Genomic DNA, 27,974 nt, shown 5'->3' with positions numbered 1-27,974 from the left:
TCTTAAACGATTCTCAAAAGTGACACATAGACTAAAATAAGTTAGGAATCATAGTGTTCATCGTATTTCTTTCCTCTACTCTCTCCCACTCCCAACATCACCCTCCACTTTCAGCCCTTTTTTTATTTTCAAGCTTGTTTATCATTGGTCGACTTATCTTTCCAAAACATGTTTTATCGTGTCACTCTACTGCTTAGACACTAAGTATGAATTCCTTAATTTAATGCCTGCCTGCTTGTTCCAAATACAACATTTAATTTTACCCACAAATTTTACCCGCCTTTCTAATGAGGTTGGAGTGCCATGACCTGCCTCTGGCCTATTAAACACGTACATGCATGTATGTGTATATCCATATTTATATATATGTGTGTGCGTGTTTATGTATATGTTGAACATTTTTATAAACTACCCTTTGAAAAAGGATTTTATATGGTTTGTAGCAAAAGGTATGTATAATAAGGCTAATACAGTTAAAAATAGAACAAACAGGTGTGTGAATACAGAATCTGTGATTGAACAAATTTGGGACTTTACAGAGAGTTGCATTAGTACATACGAGTATATATGTACTCATAGTATAGTACATACTAGAAACATGTATTTAACAGAACTTTTGAGTTAATGTAATATAAACTCAAATATAATATAAACTATAAAGAATAATATAAATCTTTGCATAGATGGTTCTTAGATAAAAATTTTAGGGCGTTATCACTGAAGGGTCACTTAGTGAGGGAAATTATGGGGATGGGGGTGGGAGTGGATAAGCTAATACGATCCAAGTGCATATGAACTCAGAGAACCACATTCCTTCTTTCCACAGCGTTTATCTCATTTTCTAATTATAAATAACTTTGGTGATTGTTTGATTAATGTCTGGTCCCACTAGACAGCTAGCGCCATGATAGCAAGGACTCTGTCTGTCTTGGGTCACTTTTGAATGCCTAGAATCTAGCCAAGGGCCTGGCATAAGCCAGGTGCTCGATGACTATTTGTTGAATGAATGAAAACAACAACTGTACTAGAGGACAAAGCCAGAATCTTGGGAAACACCACTACTGATGCTGCAGACTGGTGTAGGCTGGGCTTCAGAAGGGCTGCAGCTTCCTGGGGTCATTTCAGGCCAGGAAATGATCCTTGTTGAGTGGGCTGGGACCGGATGCTCAGGCCAAGGTAGAGGGTGGTGATGGTTTCTGATGTTTTCATTGTCTTGGAACTTCCTCATTTCCAAGTAGAAGCATATTTAAGCACACTTGCCTCCCTTCTTTATTAGGGGCTGGTTCCAGCCCTTTGCGAATGGGCCAGTGGAGACGCAGGTTTACTTTTTCTTGTTTGCTATGTAAAATTGATGTAACTTGTCAGTGTCTTGACATTTTAGGGGCTTTTACAGAACTATTTGGTAAGGCTATAGCGGTAGATAACGAAATCTCACAATGTGAAGTTAAGCAGCTGGACAGAATCCGTGAAGAAAAATAGCAAAAGCCCTTTAGTTAATTAACCCCATCCTCTTCTGTCTGTCTGTAAAAAACTGCATTGAATTTTCCTTTTATTAATTAAGTCACTCAAGAAATATTTATTGACTTCTGTGTGTCAGGACACCTGTGATTTAGGCATAGAGAATAGGGTCAGGAAAAACTTGGAAGAATTTTGATACCTTTCCTTTCTCCTTCCCTCCCACCCTCCTTTTAACTCCTCCCTCCCTTCCTCCCCTCTCCACTACATTAGTAGAGTTAGGTTTGGAACTTTGTATGAAATTAAATGGCCTGAAGTAGATCTGTAGTCTCCTTTGAATTAGGCTGGGAAAGCACTGATGACAAGTTGCCCACCAGGAAGGGTTTCAGATAGACTAAGCCAGGAGACACGTTTCTTCAGATGGACATCACAGGTGGTACTAAGGAATCTTGGCATGCTCAGGCCCTGAGAATAAGTATAGAGTGAGGTTATATTCTATGTGAATTTTTTCATGAAGTCAATGAAAAAAACAAAAATTTGCAAATTTTACTTTAGATTTATTCTAATGAGAAAATTAGTTTTGAAATATGTGAATTTTGTATTATGCATGGTCTTCAGGTCTGTATCCTTTGCACATAAAATGTGTCCACTTTGTGTAATGCCCACAATATGCTCATCATGTTCCTGGATTGAAAACTGCTTGTGCTTGTGCGCTGAAAGCTGCTCATTTTGGATCTTTAGAGTAGAAGAGATGGTCCTACCCAGTGCACAGGGTAATGGCTGGTGGCCAGGAGACCTGCACTTTGATCTGTGCCGTCTCTAGAGTATTGATGTACTTCCACTTTCAGACACCACGGAACACGTGAGTAGGCTCAGGCTATGATCTTCCAATACGTCTGCTTCCCTCGTGGGTTAGATTTGTGAAGCTGAGCAATATTCTTGTGCCAACAGGTCAGGGTATTTCCTCCTTGGCATGAGGGGACACTGTCCAATTTTTACTCTGTTTTTCATTCTGAGCTCAAAAATCACCATCTTTCTCTTTATATTTATAAGAAGAAACCTGTTCGTCATTTCAACATTTTATAACAAAATATTGTTCTTGGGGGTGCAGGAAGGAGTTGCGCTGCTGAGGGGTACGGTAGGAATAAAGGGATGGATTGAGATCAGTTAGGACGTCAAACGTTGTTGTTCCTCTGTTTCTGAGAGCATATGGTATAGTGTTAGCTTAGGCGTCAATTCAGAAGTGGTGCTTTTAAATATAACAATGCTTCTATTTTAGCTGTGGGCTATTGTCATGATGTAGGTAATAATTCATTCTTTCTGTTATTAACTCATACCAGATGCTTTTGAAGTTACTAAAAACAATGAATCAAACAAACAAGCCAACCATAATCACATTATGTGAATATTTACCCAATCCAAGAATCCAAGTGGTTTCTTAATGTTTTATGAAGGAGGGTGAAGAGGGTATCATTATCCCCATTGGACAAGATGGATAATAGTATTTTTTTGTGATTATAAAAGTAATATATACTCACTACAGAAGACTTGGAAAATACAGAAAGGCATAAAGAAGAAAACAAAATTCACAGTCAGAGAAAACCACAGTTAGTATTTTGATGTATTTCTTTCCAATCTTTTTTTCTATGCATGGTTTTTCATAATATGATCGCCTTCATACTGTATTACATTTTGTATCCTGGTCTTTCCTCTTAATATCATGGCCATTTCTCTTTTCCTCAGAAATGATTCAAGAACATCTTTTGTTAAGATTTCACATAACATGAATGTTTTGTAATTTATTTAAGCATTCCCCTAATTTTTCATATTTGTGTCATTTCCCTTTTTTTGTGCCATTATAAACAGTGCTGTGACAAACACACATGTTGGGCATTCTGGTTTTTTTCACAAGGGTAAATTCCTAGAAATAGAGGACTGTGAACATTTTTAGGGCTCTTGATACTTATTGCCAAATTGCTTTCCAGTAAGGCTGAGCAAGTTTCCACTTTCCAGCACTTCATCTCTTGCTTACATGGAACATTATATTAAAAACTAAAACAAAAGCTTTGCTAATTTGATATACAATACAAAATAACACTTAAATTTCTGCAATTATTAGTGCAGTTGAACATTTTTCATGTGTTTACCAGTCTTGTAATTTGTATTCTGTGAATTTCTGTTCATTTCTTTTGCCCATTTTTCTGTTGAGTTTTTTTTTCTCATTGATTTTTTTCATTGATTTTTATTAGGCTTTTAATTCATAAGGATATGATCTCCTTTTTTCTATTATATTTTTAAAAATATAATTATATTTTTTAAAAAGCAAAATTTTGTTTGCTCTTTGTTTCTAATATTTTTAGAGTTTAATATTTTTATACTATTAAATGTATCAGTTTTCTTTATAATTTTCCCACGGCTGTCTTTTCTATCCATTGCTCCAGAAAACTAAAATTCTTTGTAGTATTTACAAACGATTTCCCTTTTCTTCTTTAACTCTTGATCAAAGGGGCACTTTGGCGTATGACATGAAGCAAAGATCTCTATTTGTTTCTACATCACTAGCCATTTGCCCCACACTATTTACTGAAAAATCCATCCCTTTGCTACTAGTTTGTGCTATTTTGTTTTCCAGTAAGTTTTAGTATACGTGGGCCTGTTTCTAAGATATTTACTTTCTACTTATTTGTATGTTGGTTCTTGCACTATTTACATTATTTTAAATACTTTGTATGTCTTAATATCTGGCAGGTCTTGTTCCCCCTCATTATTTTTCTTCAAAAAATTTTTGGAGTTACTTTTGCATGAATTTGAACTTCCAAATCTTTTTTCTTAAGGGACTTAAATTGAGAGAAGTCAAAAGACTTGCCCAGAGTCTTATGATGAGATGCATGTAGAGTGACCACAGACTTGCTCATTCCTTGCCCAGGGTTCTTTCTGTTAAGTAAATATTGGATCCCCCCCGTCCCCCGCCCCCCGGGTTGCCTCCCACTCCCCTGTCAAGAGGTACCTGGTTGCTGACTGGCTTATATTTGAGTCCTGGTTTGTTCAGGATGAGCTCCAGCTGCCTGCGGTTAAAATTGGATACTCCAAGGGATTTCACCAAGCCAGCATCTTTGCAAGCTTCCAAAGCCTGTAGAGTAAATGCCAATGGGTCAAGAAAGGAGCCTCAAAACAAGGAAGAATAAGGGTTTTTAAAGGTGACTATGAATTCTTTAAAAAAGAAAGTGCCTGGGAATATTAATAGGCATTCTGTAGAGAAAAAAAAAGTCGGGGAGACAGGCAGGAATTTTGTAATGGAACGAGTTTGGGAAATATCGTATAACATATCTTCCCCTTGTATTTTCACAATATATACCAACACATTAATAATGATCTTATTTCTTGAAGTCTGTTGAGGTTTTCTTTATGGCATGGTCCCTGATCAGTTTTTATAAATGTTTAGTGTGTGTGAAAAATGTATGTTCTATTTTTGGATAAAGTATCTCTTTCTCTGTGTGTCTCTCTCATACATATGTGTATGTATATATACGTACATACATTATATGTAAAATTAAGTTTTGTTTTTCCAGGCTTCTCAATAATTTAAAAGTAATATGTCAGAAATCCCCCACTATAATGGTGCATTTATCAATGTCTTCCTGTTTTGTATCAATTTTTGCTTAATATATTTTGAAGATATTTTATTTGGTACATATGTGTTTAAAATTGGTCTATCTTCTTGGCAAAATGAATCTTTTATCATTATGTTATTTTCATTTCCCTATACATTTTAGAATCAGCTTTTCATTTCTTTTGGGATTTTGACTGGGATTGCATTGAATCTATAGATCAATTTGGGAAGAATTAACATCTTACCTGTATTCAGTCTTTTGATCAAAGAGCATAATAGATCTCTCCATTTATTTAGATTTTTAAAAATTTCTCTCAGTAATGTATTGTAATTTTTACTGTATAAGTCTGGCACAGATTTTGTTAAATTTCTCTCTAAATATTTAATATTGTTTTTTAAAAATATAATTTCCAACTGTGTTGCTAGCATACAGATTATATTTAGATATAATTTTTGTTATTGCTTCTTTGTTTTTATATGTTATTTACATGTATACTTCTTAATTTCCAAATATTTGTTGATTTTTCAGATATATTTTTATTATTGACTTCAAATTTAATTCCAATTTTATCAGAAAGCCTACTTTGCGTAAAGAATAGTTTTAAATGTATTGAGATTTGTTTTATGTCTCAGAAAATGCACTACTCTGTTAAATGTTCCATATGCACTTGAAAAATAGCATTCTGTGATATTTTGGCAAAGTATTTTATAAATGTCAATTAGGTCAAGTTGGTTGATAATGTTTAAATCTCCTGTATTCTATAGATTTTTCTCTCTACTTATTATCTCAATTATTGAGAGAGAGGTTTTGAAATCTCTGACTATAATTGTGGATTATTCTCTTTTTCTTTTTAGTTCTGTTAGTTTATACTTCATGTATTTTGGAGTTCTCTTATTAGGTGCATAGATATTTAGGATTGATCCCTTTTATTATTATAAAACAAACTTCTTCATCTCTGGTAATACTCTTTGCTCTGAAATCTTTGTTGGTATTAAACTAGCTACTCCAGCTTTCTTTTGATTACTGTCAGCCTAGTATATCTTTTTCTATTTTTTCTTTTCTTTTTAACTTTTACTTTTAACCTGTTTGTGTCTTTTAATTTAAAACAGATTTTTTGTATATAATGTATAGTGGGGTTTTGCTTTTTATCCCTTCTGACAACCTCTGCCTTTTTAGTGGGTTGTTTAGACTGTTTACATATACTATACTTATTGTTACCACTGAGTTTAATTCTCTCATCTTGCTAATTGTTTTCCATTTTCCCCATCTATTCATTTTCCCTCTTTTCTTCTTTTCCTGCCGTCTCTTGGATTGATTATTTTTTGTTATTTCATTTTCTTTCCTTTATTGGCTTGTTTGCTATACTCTGGAAGTTTTAATATTTTCTCTTTATGTTTGATATTCTGGAATTTCACTATAATGCATCTAGAAGGTTTCCTTCTCTTTCTTCTTTGGTAATCCTTGCCCTTTCAATATCTCTGGTTTTTTCCTTCAAATATTACTTCTTTTTCTTTTTCTTTCTTTTTTCTGAGACTCCCATTGTGTGGATACTGGAAAATTTAATTTTCTTCTTTACATCTCTTAGCTTTTCTTTCATATTTAAAAAGTTTTTTGTCCTTTCCCTCTTCCTCATTCTGATCTTTCAATGTGATAATTTTGGGAGATTTCCTCATTCTGATCTTTCAATGTGATAATTTTGGGAGATTTCCTCATTCTGATCTTTCAATGTGATAATTTTGGGAGATTTCCTCATTCTGATCTTTCAATGTGATAATTTTCTCCTTATCTGTATCCATTCTATTTTTATCCCATAGATTGCATTGTTTTTTATTTTTTCTAATAATTACTTTCACTTGTTTCTAAAAAATGTTTTCTTGTTCTTGTTTCATATTGCCAATATTTTATCTCCTTGAATATGTTAATTGGCCAATTTAAAAGTTCTTGATCCTCTGTTTTGTTTAGGTTGGGATCTGTAATTGAGATATGTTGTTTCCTTGTGAAATACATGCCTTGTTATTTTGTGCTGTGGACTCATTTTCTCCTGTGGATACTGGCTACACTGTCAGGCAGTCCTTTGAGTGGAACACCAGACTCCAAACCTAGTCAGCTCCAGTGAGGTCAGGAGTGAGAGTGTGGTCTCTCGGGTGCAGAGCCCCAGGCACCAGAAAACCTGGTCAGTGCCTCCTCACCTCTGAAAACAACTCCACAGTTCAGATCCTCAGCCGTTAGCTACAGGGGGATGTCTATTAGAAAGAGATATTCATGGGGCCAGCGCGGTGGCGCAGTGGTTAAGAGCGTGCGCTCTGCTGCGTGGGCCTGGGGTTCGGATCCCAGGTGTGCACCAACGCACTGCTTGTCAAGCCACGCTTTGGCAGTGTCCCATATAAAGTAGAAAAGGACAGGCACGGATGTTAGCTCAGGGCCAGTCTTCCTCAGCAAAAAGAGGAGGATTGGCAGATGTTAGCTCAGGGCTAATCTTCCTCACACACACAAAAGAAAGAGATACTCATTAGAGTATAGTTTCCCAGCTTTTGGAGTTTGGAATGGGAGAGGAAGAGAAACAACTGCCAGAGGCCAGGTAGTAACTCGTGTTTTTCGCAGCTTCTCACAAGTGCAGGATTTCAGTGCTGCTCTGATTTGACTCCTGAAGACATCTGAACACGAGGCCTAAGTTTCTGCACATGTGGAGCAGACAATATTGTCCTAAGACAATATAGCAAGAAAGAAGAAACAGCAAAAAGAACACCAATAGTGCCTCCTCCTAACTGCTTGCTGGGCTGCCTTCTGCTCTAGGTAAAGGCTGCCACATTACCTCATAATCAAACCAGTTCAAAATATCTGTCCCCCTGCCCATGAATCTATAGGGTTTTCTTATTTTCCCCAGTTTCCCACTCTTGTGACCTTGGGGAAGGAGCCAGCAGCCTGCTCAGAAATGGAACCAGAATTAATCTTCAATTTTTCATGTATCATTTTGTTTTGTTTCTTTTATTGTTTATTTATTTATTTTTATTGAGGTAACGTTGGTTTATAACATCATATAAATTTCGGGTGTACATCATTATGTTTCGATTTCTTTGTAGACTACATCATGTTCACCACCCTACTAAGTTTGTTTCTTTTAGACATCATATTACTGATTTTTTAAAATTCAATTTGAGAAACTTTTAGAATTTGTGAGTTTATCTCATTTATGTACATATTTTTTATTTACTGTTACAGTAGAACATTTCTTTTAATTTTTCTTTCCACCCTTCTCTCTTCCTTATCTTTGGCATTCTTCTCTTCCATCAAAACAAAATCAAGAATTTTTCAGCACCCAGAAGCAGACATTTTAGACGTCTTTGCTTGTGGTTAGAAATGCCTCTTCTGACTATTACTTTCCATTGGGAGTAAAGGCTGCGTCTCCCCATAAATCGGACAAGAATAGTCAGATCCCAGTTTAAAAACGTTGTCCTTTAAGAGAGGCTCATTTGAACTTACCTCCCAGGTGGCGCACAGGTTTGACTTGTGATATAACCACTTGCCATTCTCATCTCTTGGATAGGCTTCATCTCCAGGCTTCAAAAAAAAGAATAAGTGTAATTCATTTGATTTATATCTGGGGATTAAAATTATGGAATTTTAGTTGTCAATATACCAATATACTCTGGTACCGGAAGAGCAATTCAAGTTTAATTATTTATATATTTATAAATAGATACATTTCTTATTCTCATAAGAAACCAAAGATCATTACTAAGGGTGAGAGGAAATTCTTCAGCTAAGAAAAATATAGTTGATGAATGGAATGCTCCATAAGAATAAGGCAAATGCACAGCACGCTACTTCTCAGTTCTGGCTAACCACCCAGTGGTTCTTTTCTTTCCCTTTTCGGGCTCTCCAGGAGTTCAGCATCTCTTTTTCTACCTCACACACTATCTGGGTGTCAAATCTCCTTCTCTAGTTTTTAGGTCATCCTTTCCCAACTAAGACTGACTGTGGTGTGGAATACTCTCTTTCAGATTTCTCCTTTTTTGCTATATCTAAAAATGAGATCCATCTCTTATGGGCTTGGGAATGGGATAGAGAGAAATAAAACATGATTGCTAGGCTCTTTGGGTGGATGATGGTAATCATTTCCTGAGGTTGGGCTAGGAATCAAGAGTTTTGTTTTGGATATTTTGAGTTTGAAAAGACCATTCAAGTGGATATTTGAGGAGGCAATTGGACAGAGAAACCTCAGAAGGAAGCTCAGAGAGAGGTCACGGCTGCGGATAAAGTTTGGGAATCCTCAGCATATAAAATGGTATTCAATCCATGCAACTGACCGAGATCACCTATAGAGAGAATGTTCTCAGTAAGACAAGAATATTGTGGATAGAGTACTGGGATAACCATTGGAGGTTGACAGAGAAGAAGCTGCCAAAGAATCAGGGGAGTGTGAGCTCAGAAGTCAGGAGATGAAAATGTTTAAAGAAGGAGGCTGTAGTCAACAGTGTTGAAAGAGATCAAATAATGTGAGGACAGAGTATCTATTGGATTTGGTCAGCAGCATGGAAACCTTTGTAGATCTTGATAATAGATGGTTTTTTAGTGAAAAATCAAGCAGTTGGACAAAGTCCATTATATTCTTAAATTTTCCCCCTAATTTTTCCCTTTGCCATCTCACCTGAATGAAACTTTCTCCTGATGATAACACTTTCTCCGTTGTCCTCTGTAGTGAAGACAATTTCATCTCAATTTCCTCACTGAGAGCAGGAAAAGGGCTCCTTTCTTCCCGATGCCGTGTAATCACTCACATTAATTACCCTTTCTGTCTCTGATTTCTAAGCTCTTTGACCTTCTGCACACATATGACCCACATTTCCACTCTAGTCTTCCATCGTATTTCTTGCCTTTTGCATTTCCTAATCTTACTTCTGTTCTGAAATGGCTTTATGCCTCCATCATGAACTCTCTTAAATAATTTTTACTTTCCCAGATTTTGATTAAGTCCTTATCAATCCTGAACCCTTGTTAGATGTTTCTATGGTGTCCCTATTAGTTAAGCTTCCACTGTGCTTACTTTACTAATCTCTTCGTCTGGATAAACCCATTGTCTTTTTCCTCCACTCCCACTCTTTAATATAAGGCATCGTTAGAAGAATAATCCAATCCTCTAAAAAATCTATGCTATTGACTCTCGTTCCTGTTCAGCAATAACTTTATTCATCTTTTTAAAACGTCTTATCATGACTTTTTTGTATTTTGTTGTTCTGAAATTGTGTCTGCTTGTTAACTTGACATTTAAAAAATAATAAAGTGCTAAAATATTTCAGCAAGAAAGGCTTTTTTGATTTAAAAAATCATGAGATTCAAAAAGCATGTGATATTTTGGCTTCAAAGATTGATTTCTCAAATACAGGAGTTACAGGCTCAGTTGGGCGGTAATGTCATTATATTGTGTTATTTCTCACTGTTAAAAGTTTTACCTTCTCTGTGTCCTTGAGTCTTGATCCCATCTAAGAAGAGGAATAGAAATTCTCTATTTACCTTCTCCAAAAAGATTTTACAAGTCATTAGTCAGCCGCAGAGATGTAAATTTCATTTTCTCACTTTTAAATACAGGTTCTTTCTAAATCTTTAAGACTCAGCTTAGAAATCTGCCGTTTGAATGAGAGTCAAAGTTGGCTGAGTGAGAAGGAGGGCTGAGGTTATAACTCCCAAGAGCCTGAAATCAAGAAATAGTCCACAGGATCGTGGGATTGTTAGGCTTGTGAGGACAGGGCAGGAAGGGCAGTGTAGTAGGGGAACAAGTATGGGATTGGTATCAGGGGATCCAGCATCTGGGCCCAGTTCTGATGGACTTTAAACCTGGCATGGCTTGAGGCCTCAACTTTATCTTCTGTGAAAAAGGTTATTGGGATATATAATTGCTAAGGTTCTTTTCCACTTAAACATTTCACAATATTATCTTTCATTTATTATATATAAATGTCAGGCATTGTGTCAGTAATATCACATGGTTAATTTTAATGACTCCTCACAAGACTCAGCAAGTTAGTTATTATTGCCTCCATTTTACTGATAATGGAATTGAAGTTCAGAAAGACCAAAGTGACTATTAGTAAGTAATAAAGCTGAAAGTCAGTCTCCTCTTCTGTGTGACTCCAAAGTCCATACTCTTTCCACTGCACCATGTTTAGGTGATGTGAAAAGAGACCAGGTAATAGTGTGACCAGGTCATCTGGCTCATACGTGACAGAGCTGGGATTCAAACTAGGCAGCCTGGCTCTGGAGCCCACGCTCCTTACCACTATGCTAACTTACCTCTAACTAATGAGTATAGTGGAAATCTGTTATTTTGCTTTCTATCATTCCTGTGCTCTCTTCTCTGAAGGAGCTCGTTACATGCTGTTTGGGTGGACTGACCCAGCTCCCACTCTTGGCCATAGACATCAATCAGTCATCCATGCCCTTAGACCAAAGGTTAGTCAGTAATAGGTACATGACCCAAGCAAGGTTAATCAGTATTTCTCCATGAGGTTTAATGTGCGGTCTCTGTCTGAATTCTCAAGTTGTATTGATGACGTAGGCTTAGCATGTCAATGGCCATTTTGCCATCATACAGAGAGGGATTTTTGAGAATAAAGCCAACCAGAACACAGAGATAGAGAAGGCCAGAGTGCAGAAAATAGTTTGAGCTTCTGGATCCAGCTGTGCCTGAATTAGGTATCTCTTGGAATTCTTAGTTTCCTTTTTTGCTAATGCCTACTTCAGTTGAATTTGTGCCATTTATAACAAAAGTCCTGACTAATACAAAGGTATTGGGATGTAGTAAGTAATGGACCAAAAATGTGGAATTGGCTAGGTCAGTTTGGGATTGTGGACAGTGAGGATTTTCCCACCTCCAGCTGAGAATTGGCAGTTCTTGCTATCCAGTAGCATGGCATCTAGTTAAATTGTTGCCTTGTGTCTTTGGATTCAGACAATGAGCCTACTAAGATTGGAGCTAAGGGGACTGAGTAGAAAAACGTTGGGTGTTAGAATTTGTTGGTCATTTTTGCAGTCTTCAGTCAGGTCCTGAGGAAAGATAAATGTGTTTGTTGCTACTGGGCTTGTAAGATGAGAGGTAAGATGACATTTTGCTAAAATGGGTACTTTCTGCTCCTGGATGACATCCAAGATGGCAGAAGTTCAGATCTGAGTCTTCCAGAGATAGAAAAGTCAATGCCAGCCAAGGCAGGAAGATAAGAATCCTAGAGGAAATAAAATTGGACTTTGGGAAAATTCTGGTTCTCAATGTCCCTTTGAAGGCAAAAATCTCAGGCCATGGATGCCTTAACTGACAAAGGCGCACCATCTAATGAGATGCAGACTGGGTGCAAAGAACACATTATCTGTGCCTCTCTGTTTTTGTATTATTTCAAGCCAGATGGAGGCCATTAACCTCAAGACTGGGCAGATGAGGAGAAAAAGGAGGTTCTATACTAAGAGACAGAAACCACAGGCCAAGGATTTGATGCAAGAAATGGGACCCTATAATATTTCTAGTTTTAATTACTCATTCATGGAGTTGACTGAATGCGAGTTTACTAAAAGCCTATCAAGCTTTTAAGGGATATTGTCTTGTCCATGAAATCCCAACCTGACCAATAAAAGCCTATGATTATCAAGGCCATTGTGAAGCCTCCAAACCCATATCCACATGAAGAAGGGGAACCGTCCCCGAAGTTCTTCTTGGATGTGACCACAGAGGAGAGTCAGTAAAGAAAATACTTCCAAAGAACAGAATAGGGGCAGCCAGGTTGGCTGCGTAAAGGAATTCTGGCCACTGCAATGGAAGAGAGTCCTTGTTCTTCCTGCCCAGTAGGATCTGATTTACCCTGTGGACAAGTGGCCAGTTTTGTTTTTCAATCTCTCCTTCCCTCAATGAACTTTTAAAGCAGTTACTCCTCTTCAGCAGTGTATATTGGGTGTGTTGTTCGTGGTTAAATTAACACTGAGTCCATAGATCTAAGTTCAAGGAAGGAGTGCATTTGAACTAGAGGAAGAGATATCACATAGATATCCTGATCTTGGAGCTAGCTCCAAAAACTTGACTATTCTTTGGATTATTTCCCTTTGGAGGGGGTAGATGGTGAGTAGGTTTTCAGTTGTATATATTACTTTGCATTATGCATTGCAGGGACATTTTCATGACTGTATGAGTGGGAAGAGGGTGTGTCTGGATGCCAGGCAAGTGAAATGTGGACTACAGTTAGGGGACGACACGTTGGTTTGATGGAGAGAATTTAAACTGTCATTGTAAAGACATCATACAATAGAAAGTGCATTGGATTATGAATCAAGAAACTTGGGATCCAGGCCTGCATCTGTTACACATAATCCTTCCGGGCATTTGTCAGGCTAGGTCACTACTCTCTGATGTATGGAAACAAAACACCATAACATTCTACGGTGCTAAGTGATGAACTGGCTTCATGAACATAGCTGCTGGCTCATGGTTGCCGAAGAGCAGAGCCTTAACCTTTAGGCATCTGAGCTCACCTTGAAAGCCATGGGTATTTCAATGATGTAAAGATCCACATAATCTAGCTGGAGGACCTTGAGTGTCTTCTCCAGGGTTGGGCGGACCATCTCTGGGACGTGTCTTGTAGCCCACAGCTGAAAGAATAAAAGCGGATAGTTAACTAACGTCCACACTATTTTTTTTAGGATAATGCAGCCCTTTATTCTTTACAAAGCACTCATACACATTTTATTCACTCATTTCATTTCACAAAAATATGTTTATGCTACAGTGTCATCTGAGTATAGGATGAGCTGCTATAACTCTTGACATCCAGAGTATAGCTTTAGCTGAATATAGTACCAGAGACCTAAAGATCCACCTGAACCCCAGAGTATCTAATTCAATGACAAAGTCTTCCTCTGCCTGGTGCTAATCTCCTAACTGACCCTCAGCACCCTCACTTTTCCTCATTGTGTAACTAGGGAACATGTCTGACTAGTTATTCTGACCCGGCATGGTGCTTTATTTTCATGTCATTCTGAAAAAAGGTGTGCTTCACCTGAGCAAGAAATATGGTTGTGTGTGTGACTTCTCTGGATCCTTCACATTTGTGATGGTCAGTGCATAAGGTGGTGAAATTTTAAATTATTGCAAAAGTTTAGATTCCCTTTCACTGCTCCTTTGTTCTCATTTGGTCTTACTCAGATCCCAGGGAAATTCTGCCAGTTCCTACTAAGAAATCACCTGACCTCTGGCTGAACCAATGATGTCACCAAAATGGCAGCAGAGGAGACCCCAGCCTCGTCTTCCCCCAACAAAGATAATTAATTAGATAGCTATCCACGAATGACAATGGGAGATGTTGGTCAAAGGGTACAAACTTCCAGTTATAAGATGCATAAGTTCTGGGGACCTAATGTAAAGCTTGGTGATTATAGTCAATACTGTATTATATACTTGAAAGTTGCTAAGAGAGTCAATCTGAAATGTTCTCACCACAAAAAAGAAATGGTAATTATGTGATGTGATGGAGGTGTTAGCTAACACTAGGGTGGTAATCATTTTGCAGTACATAAGTGTATCAAATCAGTGCATTGTACACTTTAAACTTATACAATGTTATATGTCAATTATATCTCAATAAAGCAGAAAAAATAAAGTAAATAAAGGAAACTTAGCTTAACAAAAAAAGAAAAAGAAATTACTTGATCTCTAAAGTGTTAGGTAATGAAAAATTACGGCTTGGGTTATCAAACTAGAGCATGTGTGAATTACATCTCAATAAAAAAATTAGTGATCTATGGATAAATAAGCATACACAAAAGAAAAAGAAGGCTGCCCTTTAAAAGAAAGCTTAGACAAATGCTTATGTCATATGAACCACCTCCCACATCCCTCTACCCCCAGTTTTTCTGCTTTGTAGATTTGGCTCTTCCCATATTGTTTTAAATCAATGCCCATGTATGAAGAAGGAGTTTTTCCCTAACCTTCAAGGGGCTAATTAGTCCCTAAATTGTTGGCAAGAGTGAGGAATCTGACAGTTGAGCACTCACTCCTCTTGGTGAGTCCAACATTATTTAGCAGAGAAAAATGACATCAGATCCGCCATTAATATAAGGAGATAGAGTGTGAAGGGAAGATCTCACCTTTCCGCAGTAGAAAATATCCTCCCTCCGCACCTTTCCTTCTGCTATCTTCTCCCTGATGGCCTCCCCCACTTCATGCTCATTCTGGTAGATGTAGGCCCCATCAAAGTGCCGATACCCGATGTCAATGGCAACCTTCACTGATGCCGCACAGTTCCCCTTAGGGGTCTGAAATGACAAGGCGGTGGAGGAAAAGGGAAGTGTGTTTTTCCTTTAGTTTAATCATTCTGAATCAGGTCACTTTGCGTTTTGTACATTGTTTCACAGCAATGAATGACAAACTGGAATGACAAACTCCACATTCCATGCTGTTGTGACTGGAAGATGCTGTCCAGGGACTGGAGAAACTGACCTTCTGCAGAGCTTCCCAGCCTCAGTGGAGACTCCATCCATTCCAGGTCTGCTCTCAGATTTGTGGCTTCAGAAATGCTACTTGATCAATTTTACCAGTGACAGGAGATTTCATGGTAGCCATGTTATAGGAGGGCACAAGTTCATTGAAGAAGGCTCAATTATAAATGAAAAGTTTGGGTAAGCAAACTGAGATATAGCCACAGAATGGAATACCAGTCGTTAACAAAAAGGAATGAACTATTGATACACACAGCAACATGGATAAATATCAAAATAATTATAGTGAAAGAAGCCAGACAAAAAAGAATAAATACTTTGTTATTCCATTTCTACAAAGTGGTAGAAAATGAAAATGAATTTATAGTGACAGACACAGCTCAGTGATGGCCTGGGGTGTGGGGGAGGGGGCGTGGGCATGGGTGGCAGGGAGGAATTACAAAGGAGTACAAGGAAACTTGTGGCAGTGATGGATATGGTTGCCATCTTGATTGTGGTGATTGCGTCATGGGTATACGCATGTGTCAAACTCATCAAATTGTATACTTTAAATATATGCAGCTTGTTGTATGTCAATTGTATTTCAATAAAGCTGGGAAAAAAGATTGTTTGGGAGGCATGTTAGATTTTTCATGATATATTTTAATCCAATTTGGTAGCAAAACCTTTGCTCATTTTATTAACCTGCATGAAACATAAGAATGAGAATATCTTCTCCCCTGAACATTGACAGGACCAAAAAACTGACAAATTCTTAACACCTGAGGTATAAGTTATCGGTTTTTCAGATTGCACGTAAATTACTGTTCTTTAATTATGGCGACATTTTAAATATACAAGAGTATGTCTCATCTTAGTTACATTTTTTCTTAATGAGAAATGGAAGACTTGATGGCGATTTCCGTCAAGACAAATACCTAGTTTCATCAAATAAAATTTTCAAATCATCTTTTAGGTTGTGTGTGGGGAAGAAGTTTAATCCTATTTGTAGATTTTTATTGACCTCATATTCAGATGGAGCTCATTGTGATCTCATTCACAAATGTTAAGAACTATTTGTGCTTTGTTCTGTATTTTCAGTGTTCTAACTGAATGCTTGACAACTCATACCAGACCTGTGAACTCTGGCCCATAGCTATTGATTTGTTGTAGAATGAGCGCGACAAGAAATCTCTCATATTGCTAGTGACTTTGCAGTCCTGGGCTGGAAATAGAAAGCCTTGGGAGCATAAATTGTATTTTCTTTTCCTAAGCTAAGAGAATATGATAAATGAACAAACTGGCTACACAGATGGTATTAGAAAATAGGATTCATAGTCAAAAACATCAAATAGCTGGGAAAAGAGACACACATTTCAGGAATGTCAGAAATACCTCTTTGGTTAATTAATTGACAATAAGATCAATAGGACTCGAACAGAAATTGAGGCAAAAAATCCAAAACTGTAAAATGAGATGTTATGGATGGCAGCAAGTGTGACAACAAAAGCACAGTAGGAAGAGGAGAGTTGGAGTAAAATCCAGAAATTCACAGGGAAAAAATAAAAATATTGCTTCTTTTCCTCAGGTGTGTACATAGTATTAATGAAAAGAATAAAGCTCAATATGAGATGATAAATGTAATCTCAGAAATATTACTGAGATTTTGTGGGCTGGAACTGATAATTCAAGTACAGAGCTAAAGTAGATTTAATACACAAAGAGAAGAGCCCAAAACAATGCATATTAAAGTATATGCTTCTATTTTCAAAGATTAACCCAAGAAAAGAAGCACAGGGAGAGCACTTAGGATAAAGAAAGTGAGCAAGACAAGGGCTGAGGTGGGAGTGAGGTATTGACTGTCAGCCTGAAGTAATATATGGATGATGCTTTTTTTAATAAAGATTATGGCATAGAAGCAAGTTATAGTAATGAAAGTCTTCAGTTATTCAGTTATCATTTAAGAGCCTGTGCTAAAAGCTGAATATCTGGTACACTCTTTACTTGCTAAAGATATTCTCCCTTAGATGGCGGAAGCAGCAATGAGGTGCATTACTATTTTGGACTTAATTCTAATCAATATGGAAGAACTAGTTGGAAAAGAGAAAAATACTTCTTTGTAACTCTTAAATGTAGCATAAGAGAATTCTATATAAATTCTGATAGACTCTTTAGAATAATCCATTATAGGGAAAAATCAGGAAAATCAAATAGAATACCATATTTGGAGACTCAAATAAGTGATATGAAAGGAGAATCTAAAATGCAAAAATTTGACTCCACAACTAAGGACAATCTCAGTAAAATAAAAAATTCTGTTTCCTGAAATGGCCAAGAAAGGGGAGAGTCCTACAAGGATGAGGTGCCATCCTCCAGGACGTGACGTATACCCTAGGTCAACATCCGTTATATGGTGTTGTGTTCCCAGTAAGTAGAATATGCGAGTCTGAAAACGCAGTAGGAGTGTTCAGCTTAGCATCACTCCCTTTTACCCACTTAGAAAATGTGTGCTTCCCATCCCTGAATTTTAGACTTTGTTATTGTAGTTATCTTTTGTTGTCGTTACCAGGGGAAACCAGCCTCCTTATTTCAAGAGTTCAGCCTTCAGAGAAAGCAGTTGCCATACTGGCGGGAGTTAGTGACCTTTATCCTGGAAGGAGGCAGGGCTCTTCCATTGTTACACAATGAGACAGGGAAGAAAATGTTTGGCACCTAGGTGACCCAATGACATACCCCTTCCCAATTTTGATTGTTAATGGACAAGTACAGCAGCCATGACCTGAGAGGGTAAGTTGACCAAGGACTCAGACAACTCAAGGATGAGGATCTGGGTCATAATATCAGGTAAGCCACCTAGACTAGCAGAGATGTTGGCTAAGGGTGCGGGGAATCTAGAATGGGTAGTCTTGGAGACAGACAATAAATATAAGTTGCAACTTGAAGACAACTTTAGTGGCAGGAGCTATATTCATTCTGCTAACCTCTTCTTTTAAACTTTTTCCAGGAAAGAGACTAAACAGAATTCTAGAAGAGCTATCCCAAGGTGAACTTAGCATACAAAGCCAGTAGCTCCAATTGGCACCGGGGTAGACTGTAGTGGATGTCATGGTGTACCCCACAGGACAGAGGCACTCATTTCCTTCGATGTCAGGAGTGTTGGCTGCTGACTACTCACATCTGAGTGCCTCTATGGCTGATACAGGGGTATATTTCAGCGCAAAGTATTTCAGCAAAACTCTGTAGCACCCTTCCCATTCCAGAGCTTCTTGTGGGATTGCTAAGCGACTCCATCACAGTTCAAGAGTTCCCACTGCACAGACCTGCTTTTCTCACTCCTTTACGGGTAAGCCTCTAGCATGCAAATCTCCTTGTCAGAGGCTGTTCCCCCAGAGTTCCCCATCCAACCTGACACTTGGGTAAAGAAGGATTTCTTAAACAAACCACAGAACGTACTAAAGACAAATTAAAAGAGTGATAAATGTGACCACATTAAAATTGAGAAACTCTACTTATCAAAAGACACCAGGACAAGAGTAAAATGACAAATGGGAAGAGATATTTTCACATAGATATAACTGACAAAGGACTCATATCCAGATATTTTAAAAATTCACCATATCAATAAGAAAAGGGAAATTCAATAAATAAAAATGCATAGAAGGCATGGCCACTTTACAAAAGATATCCAATGGCTAATAAAAATATGAAAAATTGACCAATTTCATATAGAGTAAAGGAATGCAAATTAAAACCACAATGAGAGATGGTTTCACACTTACTAGAGTTGCATAAATTAAAAAGACATCAAGTGTTGGTGAAAATGTGGAGCATACATTGTTGGAGGGCGTATAAATTATATGACTACTTTGGAAATTATATTGATATCATCTACTAAAATGGAAGATACTGATACTCGATGGCACAGCAGTTCCACTCCTAGGTATATATCTTAGAGAAACTCATGCATGTGTGCAATGAGACATGTGCAATACTCTTCGTAGCAATATTGTCTGTAAAGCCCCAAACTGGCAACAAGACAAATGCCCACCAGTAAAATGAATACTGATATATTCGTATAATTAAATATTATACAGCAGTAAAAATGATTGACATGATTAATAACATAGGGGAATCTTACAACATAATATTTAGAAACAGAGTCAAGAGAAACAAATAGTGCATTCAGTATGTTTCCATTCACAAAAAGTCCAAAAACTGTCAAAATTAAACTATATTGTCAGAAATGCATGTTAAAGTTGTGCAACCCTTAGAAAAAGGCAAGAAAATAATCACCATAAAAGTTAGAAAAACAATTACCTCTTGAGGGAGCGTTACTGGGTTTGATATGTTCTAATTTGGGAGCTGGGTGGTGGTTACACAAATGTTAGCTTTAAAAGTGTTTGTCCCTCTCTAAGACATTATATTTCAAAATTTTAAATGTTACAAAAAGAACAGGAGGGAGATAAAAAATAAGGGGTAAGTGACTCAAATAAATTTCAAAATCTTAGATCCAAAGAATGTATTAACTTGGGCCTGAAATGTCATTTTTGCCCTTGATCTACCATTTGTTCTCCTTTGCCTGATCCAATTGATTGCCAAGCTTTGTAGAGTTCATCCTAATGATTTGTAGCCTTCAGCCAAGGTACTTCCTTCCTAGGCTCCAGCCAAATTATTTTCCTCATAGCTACCAACCAAGTTCAAGTCCTCATTATTTTTTTGCCTGATTTATTACAGAAGCCTTCTCACTTGATCTCCATGTATTCCGTCTCTTCTCATTTTAATTCATTTTAACTTTGGCAGGTTAATATTTTTGAAATATGACCCTATGTTTTTCTCCCTGGCATTTTTTTTTACCCTCTACCCCTCCCATCAAACCATTTTTTGCAGCTTGATGTGCAGGATTTATTGCCTCTAGAGAGGAATGACATAACAAAATGCAGATTGATTTCTGAAAGCAAAGGTCCGTGGCAGGAGTGTGAGTGTGAAGGTACTGGAAAGCACTCAGGATATTCACTCTACTAAAAGTAAAAATAACACCAATTGAATTTCTTCTTTGTTTTTTGGCCCTCAAAATATTACCCATATAGCGTTTTACAAAAATCGAAACGAGTTGCTATTATTTAAAAAATAATAATTAATTTTACAACATTCTCTGAAAAAATGGTTGAAGATCAGGCCACACTGGACCCTAGTTTATGCATGACAACTGGCTGTAGTGGAGAAGCTGCCATCCTCTTTTAGAACGGTAGGTGGGGTCTCTGGTCCTCTAGTTATTGTGTGTTGACGATAGTCTCCTGAGTGTTAGGTGCATGTGTTTTCCTTTTGCTTGTAGCAAAGAAGAAAACAAAACATTTCTTGCATTCCTGTCTATTTTCAAAATGGGAAAGCAGAAGAAAATTGAGAAATAGACTTAGCTACTCAGGATCACTTATTCATGCTTCCTGCCGAGCTCGTAGTCCCTTTAGGAAGATATTGTGAAACCACCGCTACCCCTGACAAAGCTTCTTTCATTGACCAAACTCTAATCAGGCTCCCTTGAACTCTTTTCCAACATGGACTTCCATTTTGGTCTCTGCATTGTCCAATTTTAGCAAGAATGCTGCTAAGTCAATTCAGCAACAACCCCTCACCCTCCATATCCCATCACTCTTGATATCTAATCAGGTTCCTCAGCCTCCACCATCCCCCAGGTGATGTCTGATCACCTAGATTGTCTTCAGCAAGAATCCTGCTAGGTGGGTTTAGCTAGAATCCTCCCTTACCCCTGATGTCTCCTCTTGGTAGTTTTCCATCCACTGACTCCAAACCTGTTCCTTGGCCATAAATTCCCACTTGCTCGTGCTGTTCAGAGTTGAGCCCAATCTCTTTCCCCTAAGCAGAATTCAATCACAGTGGTCCCTACACCCATCACGACAGTCCCTCCCTTGCATAAAGTCTTCCTTACTGTGCCTTAACACAGTATAATTTAACACAGAATAATTATTTTTCCTTAACACTCCGTCCTCAGCTTAAAAACAGATCTAAAAAAAAAATCTTTGGAAGAGCAAGGCTTTGCCTTCTCCAGGTGAAACAAGGTTCCCTGAGTTGAGAGGAGGAGGGGAATTGGGCACTGGGGAGACAGCAAGAACCACTTAAAGGATGGCATATTCCTGAGAAGGGGTCCTGAGCCTTGTACCCTCCACCTCCTCCAGCTCAGGTGCAGAATGGACTTGATGTTTCAGGCTCCTCTTCGGTATTCATCAGGGTTTGGACATCACCTCTCCTTTGCCCCATGGGCAAAGCGTTTGGCTCACTCTCCAGATTGTGAAAACCGCCTGCAGCTACAGAAACCTCCACCAAGGCCACCCAGGAAGGAATCCTGGATCATTTACGACCCCAATCTACCTTCCTACTCCACTCCTTCCCCATTGACGGATGTTTCTTGATCTACCCCATAACTAGAGTTGTTCATTGCTACTTTCATCTTTGAACAAGTATTGTCTCTCTTAAAGCACTTCAGCTTTTCCTTATATTTTAGTTATATGTGTATCTATTTTTTCTGCCTTCAGTCACTCCACTTACAGATTTTACATCCCTGTTTCTAGTCCTTTGTTTCCATCTCTGCATTACCTAGAAAAATGTCTCGCATATGGTAGGCACACGACAAATATTCATTGAACTGAATTATTACCAGTTACCAAAATATTTACCATTGGTCTCAGATTTGTGTCATCTGCACACCCAGCGACATTCTTCAGTTTGATCTGAAGTTTTTGATAAATATTGGCTTTTTAACTCTATGGGCTGATATTTATAGAAAACGAATTAATTTTTATCAAAGCAAGAAAAAGGAACAAGACTCAAGAAACTATTGGACTTACCCAGATGGAGCTATTGGGAGACAGACAGAAAGAAGGGAGACCTGTTGGGAGGCCATTATAGACTATTTGGTCCCTGTATGAAAGCATTCTGGGAAGCTGTCATAGGGAAAAGTCACATGGATAACTGGTACATTTTGGTTTTCATTAGTGATGGTCAAGTGAGGTAATGCACAGAGTGCTTGGTGCTGTGAAATGTTGGTTCCATCTCAAATTCCCTGAATCAACAGGCATGAAATACCTTTACAAGAAAGTTGAGCATATTAAGAAAAAAAAAGTTTTGTAAGTCAGGAGAAGCTGGACTGGTCGGCCTCTCCCAGCTCCACAATAATGTTCTTCCAAGCTGCTTTCCCACAGTTCCTATCTCCACATGTTCTAGTGGAATCTAAACAGGGCAGAAGTTGGAGCAGAAGTATTAGTCTTCCTTACTTTAGCCTTCCATCTCTGCTCCCACTCCATCTCCCCCTGAAGACATGCCTAAGTCTTCCCCTGGCACCCTGCTGCTCTCTAACTTCTGAGGCAACAAAACTGAACAGGATCCCAGGACAAATATTGGCTGACTTGACTATGTACATGAGACATCAATGACTTTTAGTTAAAGGGTTACCTCAGCCCGGCATCTGCCTTCTATCTCTTGTTGTGGAATGAAAGGTTTTGAAAAGAATCTCAGGCATGTCAAGTGGAGAAGACTAAATGTTGGCATCAGACTGGCCCTCTAGGACTAAAATTGATTCTGAAGTTAAATCTAATTTGATATTTTTATTTCAGGGTGACCAACTGAGCACAGGTAGTCCTTGCCTTTGCCTCATCAGCCCTGGGTAGGTGATAATGGAATTGTCAGTTGTGTGGTTTGGAACAGAAAGCCATGAGTCTGCTCTATTTGAGACACTCCATTCTTTCCACTTCCCAGCTCCGCCCTTAACCCCAGCTATTCCAGACATCCCACATCTTCTAGATATGTGTGGTGTATTTTTCTTCACAGTAGGGTTTCTGGTTTTGTGAGACATACCATTAAGTCCATATAGTACTTTACCACTGGTAGTATTTCTGACCACCGTGTGGTTGGTGCATGCATGATCTTCATTTCTAATAGTATTCCTCGTATGTCATATTCTCTAATTAGTGTGTGTCTTACCTTCTAAAGTGAGTTACAGTTCTTTTTGGGAAATGTCACATGACTGCTTCTGAATGTCTCCAACCCATAGCATTTAATATTACTAGACACATAGTAGGTACTCAATAATACTTATGGGTAGACACAGCACTTTGAGCCCCACTGAGTTTCAGGAAATACATATATATAATAAATAAATAAATATATATATATATATATCTCATAGATACTTTCGTATACAGAAATACACAACAGAAAGTCATAGTTAGAAATATGCGGCTTCACTGACATAAGAGATATTCATAACAGGCAATATAGTATAGGCATTAGAGCATAGGTTCTGGACCCAAACTACATTGGTTCAAATCCCAGCTCTGCTCCTTAGCATTATAAGTTTGGGGGAATTTATTTTATCTCTCTATGCCTGTTTTCTTATCTGTAAAATGAGGTTAAATGTTGTCTCTTTCATAATGTGAGCATTAAATTAAAAAATGCACATAATGTGAGGTACTTAAAAGAGTTTCTGGCACGTGGTTAAGTGTTCAGAAAATTTTAGCTATTATTATTGTATCCATTTACATCTTCATACCCTCTGATGCTCACATACATATACATCCCCTTTCAAACTCATTCGTTAATTTGACAAGCATTAGCTGAACACTCATTACATACTAGACACTATGCTGGGAACACAGAGCTGAACAATAGATTTCACAGTCTTGTGGGGAAGATTGCAGAGAAACAATGATTACAATATAGTGTGATAAGTGCTACAGTAGAGTTGAGCACAAGGGGCTTGTGAGCATGCAGGAGGGACAAGTTGTGGTGGCTCAGAGATGGGTTTCTAAGGAGAGGTATCCTTGAGATGGGTCTTCAAGGTTTAGTAGAAGTTATCCAGGTGAACGAATCAGGAGAAACGGTGTTCCAGGTAGAAGACAGTATGTTCAAAGGCATGCAGATGGGAGAGTTGTTCAAGGAACTTAGGTAGTTACGTTTTGCACATAGGGGGAGGTGGCAGAGTAGTGGCAGATGCTGCTGGACAGACAGATCTCTACTGCACCGTAAAGGCCCAGTGTGCAAGGTAAGGTGTGTAAAATCTACCCTATAATTGATAGGGAGCTGTTGAAATAATTAGGCAGAGGAGTGACATGATCAGATTTGGGTCTGAGGAAGATCCTGATAGCCCCAGTTTGGGTGATTAATTGGAAGGGGACAAAACTGGCAGAATAGCCCAAAGATAAATTAAGACCCCAAACTCAGGCAGTGACAATGGAGATAAAGAGGAGGGTATGAATTGGGGAAATGTTTCTGAGATAAATTCAACTGTGATTTAACAATCATTTGTATGTAATGTGGAGAAGAGGAGAATCGAGGAAGGGTGAAGAATGAAGGAATATACTCAGATTTCTGGCTTGGGTGGCTGGGAGTGGTAGTGTGACTTGCTAGGAGAAGTATTTTGGGTGGAAGGGGAGATAGTGAGAGTAGTTTTGTCATGTTGAGTTAGAAGTGCCTGTGGGAGATGGAGTACATGATTGCACAACAGAATTAGCCAAGGAGCTTGTTAAATGTAGATTCTCAGGTTCTACCCCTAGAGATTCTGATTCAGTGGACCAAAGGTGAGGCCTAAGGATCTGTATTTTTAAGAAATGCCCCAGGTGGTTCTGATGTAGCCGGTCCACAGTTGTATGGGAGATAAAACAAACAGAATAGGAAACATAGATTTAGGAGTCTCTGCATACATGTGGTTGGAGCCGAGATTATGAATGAGATCATAGGAGACAATGGGCAAAGTAAGAAGAGGAAAGGGCCAATGACAACTCTTGTAATTGCCCCAACTGTGATTTTCCTTTGCATTACCAAAAACAAGAGACCTGGGCAATTGAAGTGGAATGTGGGATTGTGATGCAACTGTTAACTATTCTTGGTGTCTGTAGTTTATTTCTGCTCCTCTGCCTTCTATTCTCCATGCTGCCCCAGAGTTATCTTTCAAAAACACTGATCTGATGGTGGTATTCCTCTGTTCCTAAACTTTAGATAATTCCTCCTTTTCTATAGAATGAGGTTCCGACTCCTTGGCATGGCATTCAAGGTCTTTTATAATCCTGTCTCAACTTGCGTTTCCAGATCCAGCTGCTATTACCTCCACCACTAATTCCACATGCCAGCTACTGTGCGTTCGGCCTTTCCTGGACATGTCATATACCCCTGCTCCTCTATGCTTCCTCCTGCCTAGAAAGTCCTGCCTTAGCTCTGCTTCTCTGCCTGACTAACTCAGACTTAGCTTTACAGAGTTCATTCATACGTGAGCACTCAGATTTCAGTAGCATTTGTACACATACCACTGTTTATTCTGGTAATCAGCATTAAATGTTGAATCGCAAGGAGGAAAGCAGAAAGATATTTTTCTTATAAGTAGAAGCTTTACCGTGTTTTAATGAAAACCCACTTCAATCTTCACGATCAAATTTATTCCCTTTCCTGTCTTTTCAGAGAGATCCTGTTTACAGGTCTAGGACAGCGTTTGCTCTTATCTTCATTGTTTTACAGTTAGTTATTAAAAAGTCTGTCTCCTCTATTAGATTTTTAATCCCTAGGCAAAAGACATACTGTTTTCTTCATATTTGAAGGTTCCATAGCCTAGTGCTTCACACATGGTAGGTTTTCACTAAAAGTTCGTTCCAAGCTTTCCATAGCTTGGAAATTTCATGTGTCCCTGTTCAATCTAATAATCAGCATTTAGCTGAATTTCAGTAAAGGAAGCAGAAAGGTCCCATTTTCCAATCTAAGATCATTTTAAATCATACACTGATTTAGTTTAACCTTGATCCCAATACTCGTTTAGCCAAACAGTAGTCCTTGGAGGTCTTACAAAAAGAAGTAAATCAATGACATCCATTCAAAATGAATTACAGGTTATGCTTCAGGAAAGTTTCTTAAAAAGAAACAAAAACAAAAAACAGAGATAAGCTTACCGATTTAGGTTCTGAGTAGGTACCAAGTCCAATGATAGGAATGCTGTTTCCATCACTTAGAGGTATGCGGTGATTTTCAGCACTGAAGTACATCTTGGAGAGAGTCTGGGGTTTCAGATTTGTTGAAGAGACTCTGAATACCACAGGAAGAGTCTTTCTGAAAAGGAGACCCAGGGCCTATTTAATCATAGAGAGGAGGGCCAGAGGGAGGAGCAGTGGGAGAGAAGAGAGGTTAACGAGTCTGTTTCTCAATCTGTATTTTTTTCCAGATTGTTCTGGAAATTCTATCTGAGACTGTCCTTTGAACTTCATCTGGTCATATAAATTACATAACTCACTGAGAGCTTATGCTTACTTCTCTGCAAAGAAAAGACTGAAAAATCAAAAGAAAGAAATCTAGCTGGCTTCTATGAGTTAGGATGCTTTTCTTGGCAAGTAAACTATAAAGGAAATTTATTGGTTCATATTCCTGATAACTTCAACATTAGGGCTAGCTTAAGGTAAGACTAGAGCAGTTTCCCAGGACTTCCCTGGAGACTCTGATGCAGCAGGACTGGGAAGGGTCCTGGGATTTTTATCACCTAATTAAGTTGGAGAAACGCTGGACTAGGGAAACAAATGATATGGCCAGGAACGAGTTTCTCACTCTCCGGTTCATCTCTCCACCTCCTCGCTCTCTTAGCAGACTCTCCCCTTCTCATTGAAAGATGGTAACCGGTCCTTGGAGTGACAGGGTTCCATGTTCAAACCCAACAAAAAAGAGATTTGCTTACTCCATAGCTCACACAGTAATTCAGAAATGGAGTCTTTTGGGCCTCGATTGCTTTTCTTGGTTCATGGATCCATCACTAAATCAATTATGATGGTCAAAGGAAATGAAAGACTGATTGCCTTAAGATAATTAGAAGCTATTTCTAAGTTTGGAATTGAGGTTAATCTCACCTGGGAAGATTCTGGAGATTGTTAAGAAAAAAGGAAGAAGTAGCAGTTAGGGAAACAATGAACAAATGTTTATTAAAGTCTTCCTGCAAAGGACTGTACTGTCTATAAAATGAGAACTTTGGACCTGGTAACATCAAAGGTGACTTTGTCCACGATGGTGAAAGCGTCCTGAAGTTTGTCTGTATTGACTTGCCCTCTCTCCAGGACACTCATTCTTGCTTACATACGCATGGTCAGCCAGTAGACACAAGAATTTCAACTAGGTTGGGGCAGTGTGGAACATGGGCAGTAGTGGTCTTCAACATCATTTGTAAATTGATCCAACAAACACTTACTGTGCACCTTTGTGTGCTGAGATGTTGGCTAGTATATGTTTCCTTATTTTTATTATTATTGATTTTTTTGGTATTCAACTCTATGAATTTTAGCACATGTACAGATCACAACTGAGATACTGAAACATACTATAACCCAGAGAACTCCTTCTTGCTATTTCTTTATAATCACACTATCCCCCACTCCCAGCCCCTGTTCTCCATTGCTATAGTTTTGTCTTTTGAGAATATCATACGAA

General features: G+C 38.2%; 1 protein-coding gene across 2 annotated transcripts in view; it reads right to left on the bottom strand.

Moving 5' to 3' along the window:
- Window positions 1-26,551, bottom strand: part of AKR1D1 (aldo-keto reductase family 1 member D1) — a 36,692-nt gene extending 10,141 nt beyond the window's left edge. The window contains exons 1-5 of one of the 2 annotated variants that reach the window (XM_058569378.1): window positions 26,459-26,551; window positions 15,186-15,353; window positions 13,575-13,691; window positions 8,547-8,624; window positions 4,463-4,585 (exon numbers count right to left, since the gene is read on the bottom strand). In XM_058569378.1, the coding sequence (XP_058425361.1) occupies window positions 4,463-4,585; window positions 8,547-8,624; window positions 13,575-13,691; window positions 15,186-15,353; window positions 26,459-26,551 (579 nt within the window). The remainder of the gene's footprint in view (window positions 1-4,462; window positions 4,586-8,546; window positions 8,625-13,574; window positions 13,692-15,185; window positions 15,354-26,458) is intronic. The other variant, XM_058569387.1, reaches the window with a different exon arrangement.
- Window positions 26,552-27,974: the final 1,423 nt, after the last annotated feature.

This window comes from Diceros bicornis, chromosome 3 (genome assembly GCF_020826845.1).
Source record: "Diceros bicornis minor isolate mBicDic1 chromosome 3, mDicBic1.mat.cur, whole genome shotgun sequence".
Taxonomy (NCBI): domain Eukaryota; kingdom Metazoa; phylum Chordata; class Mammalia; order Perissodactyla; family Rhinocerotidae; genus Diceros; species Diceros bicornis.
This window is presented reverse-complemented; position numbering and strand designations above follow the sequence as displayed.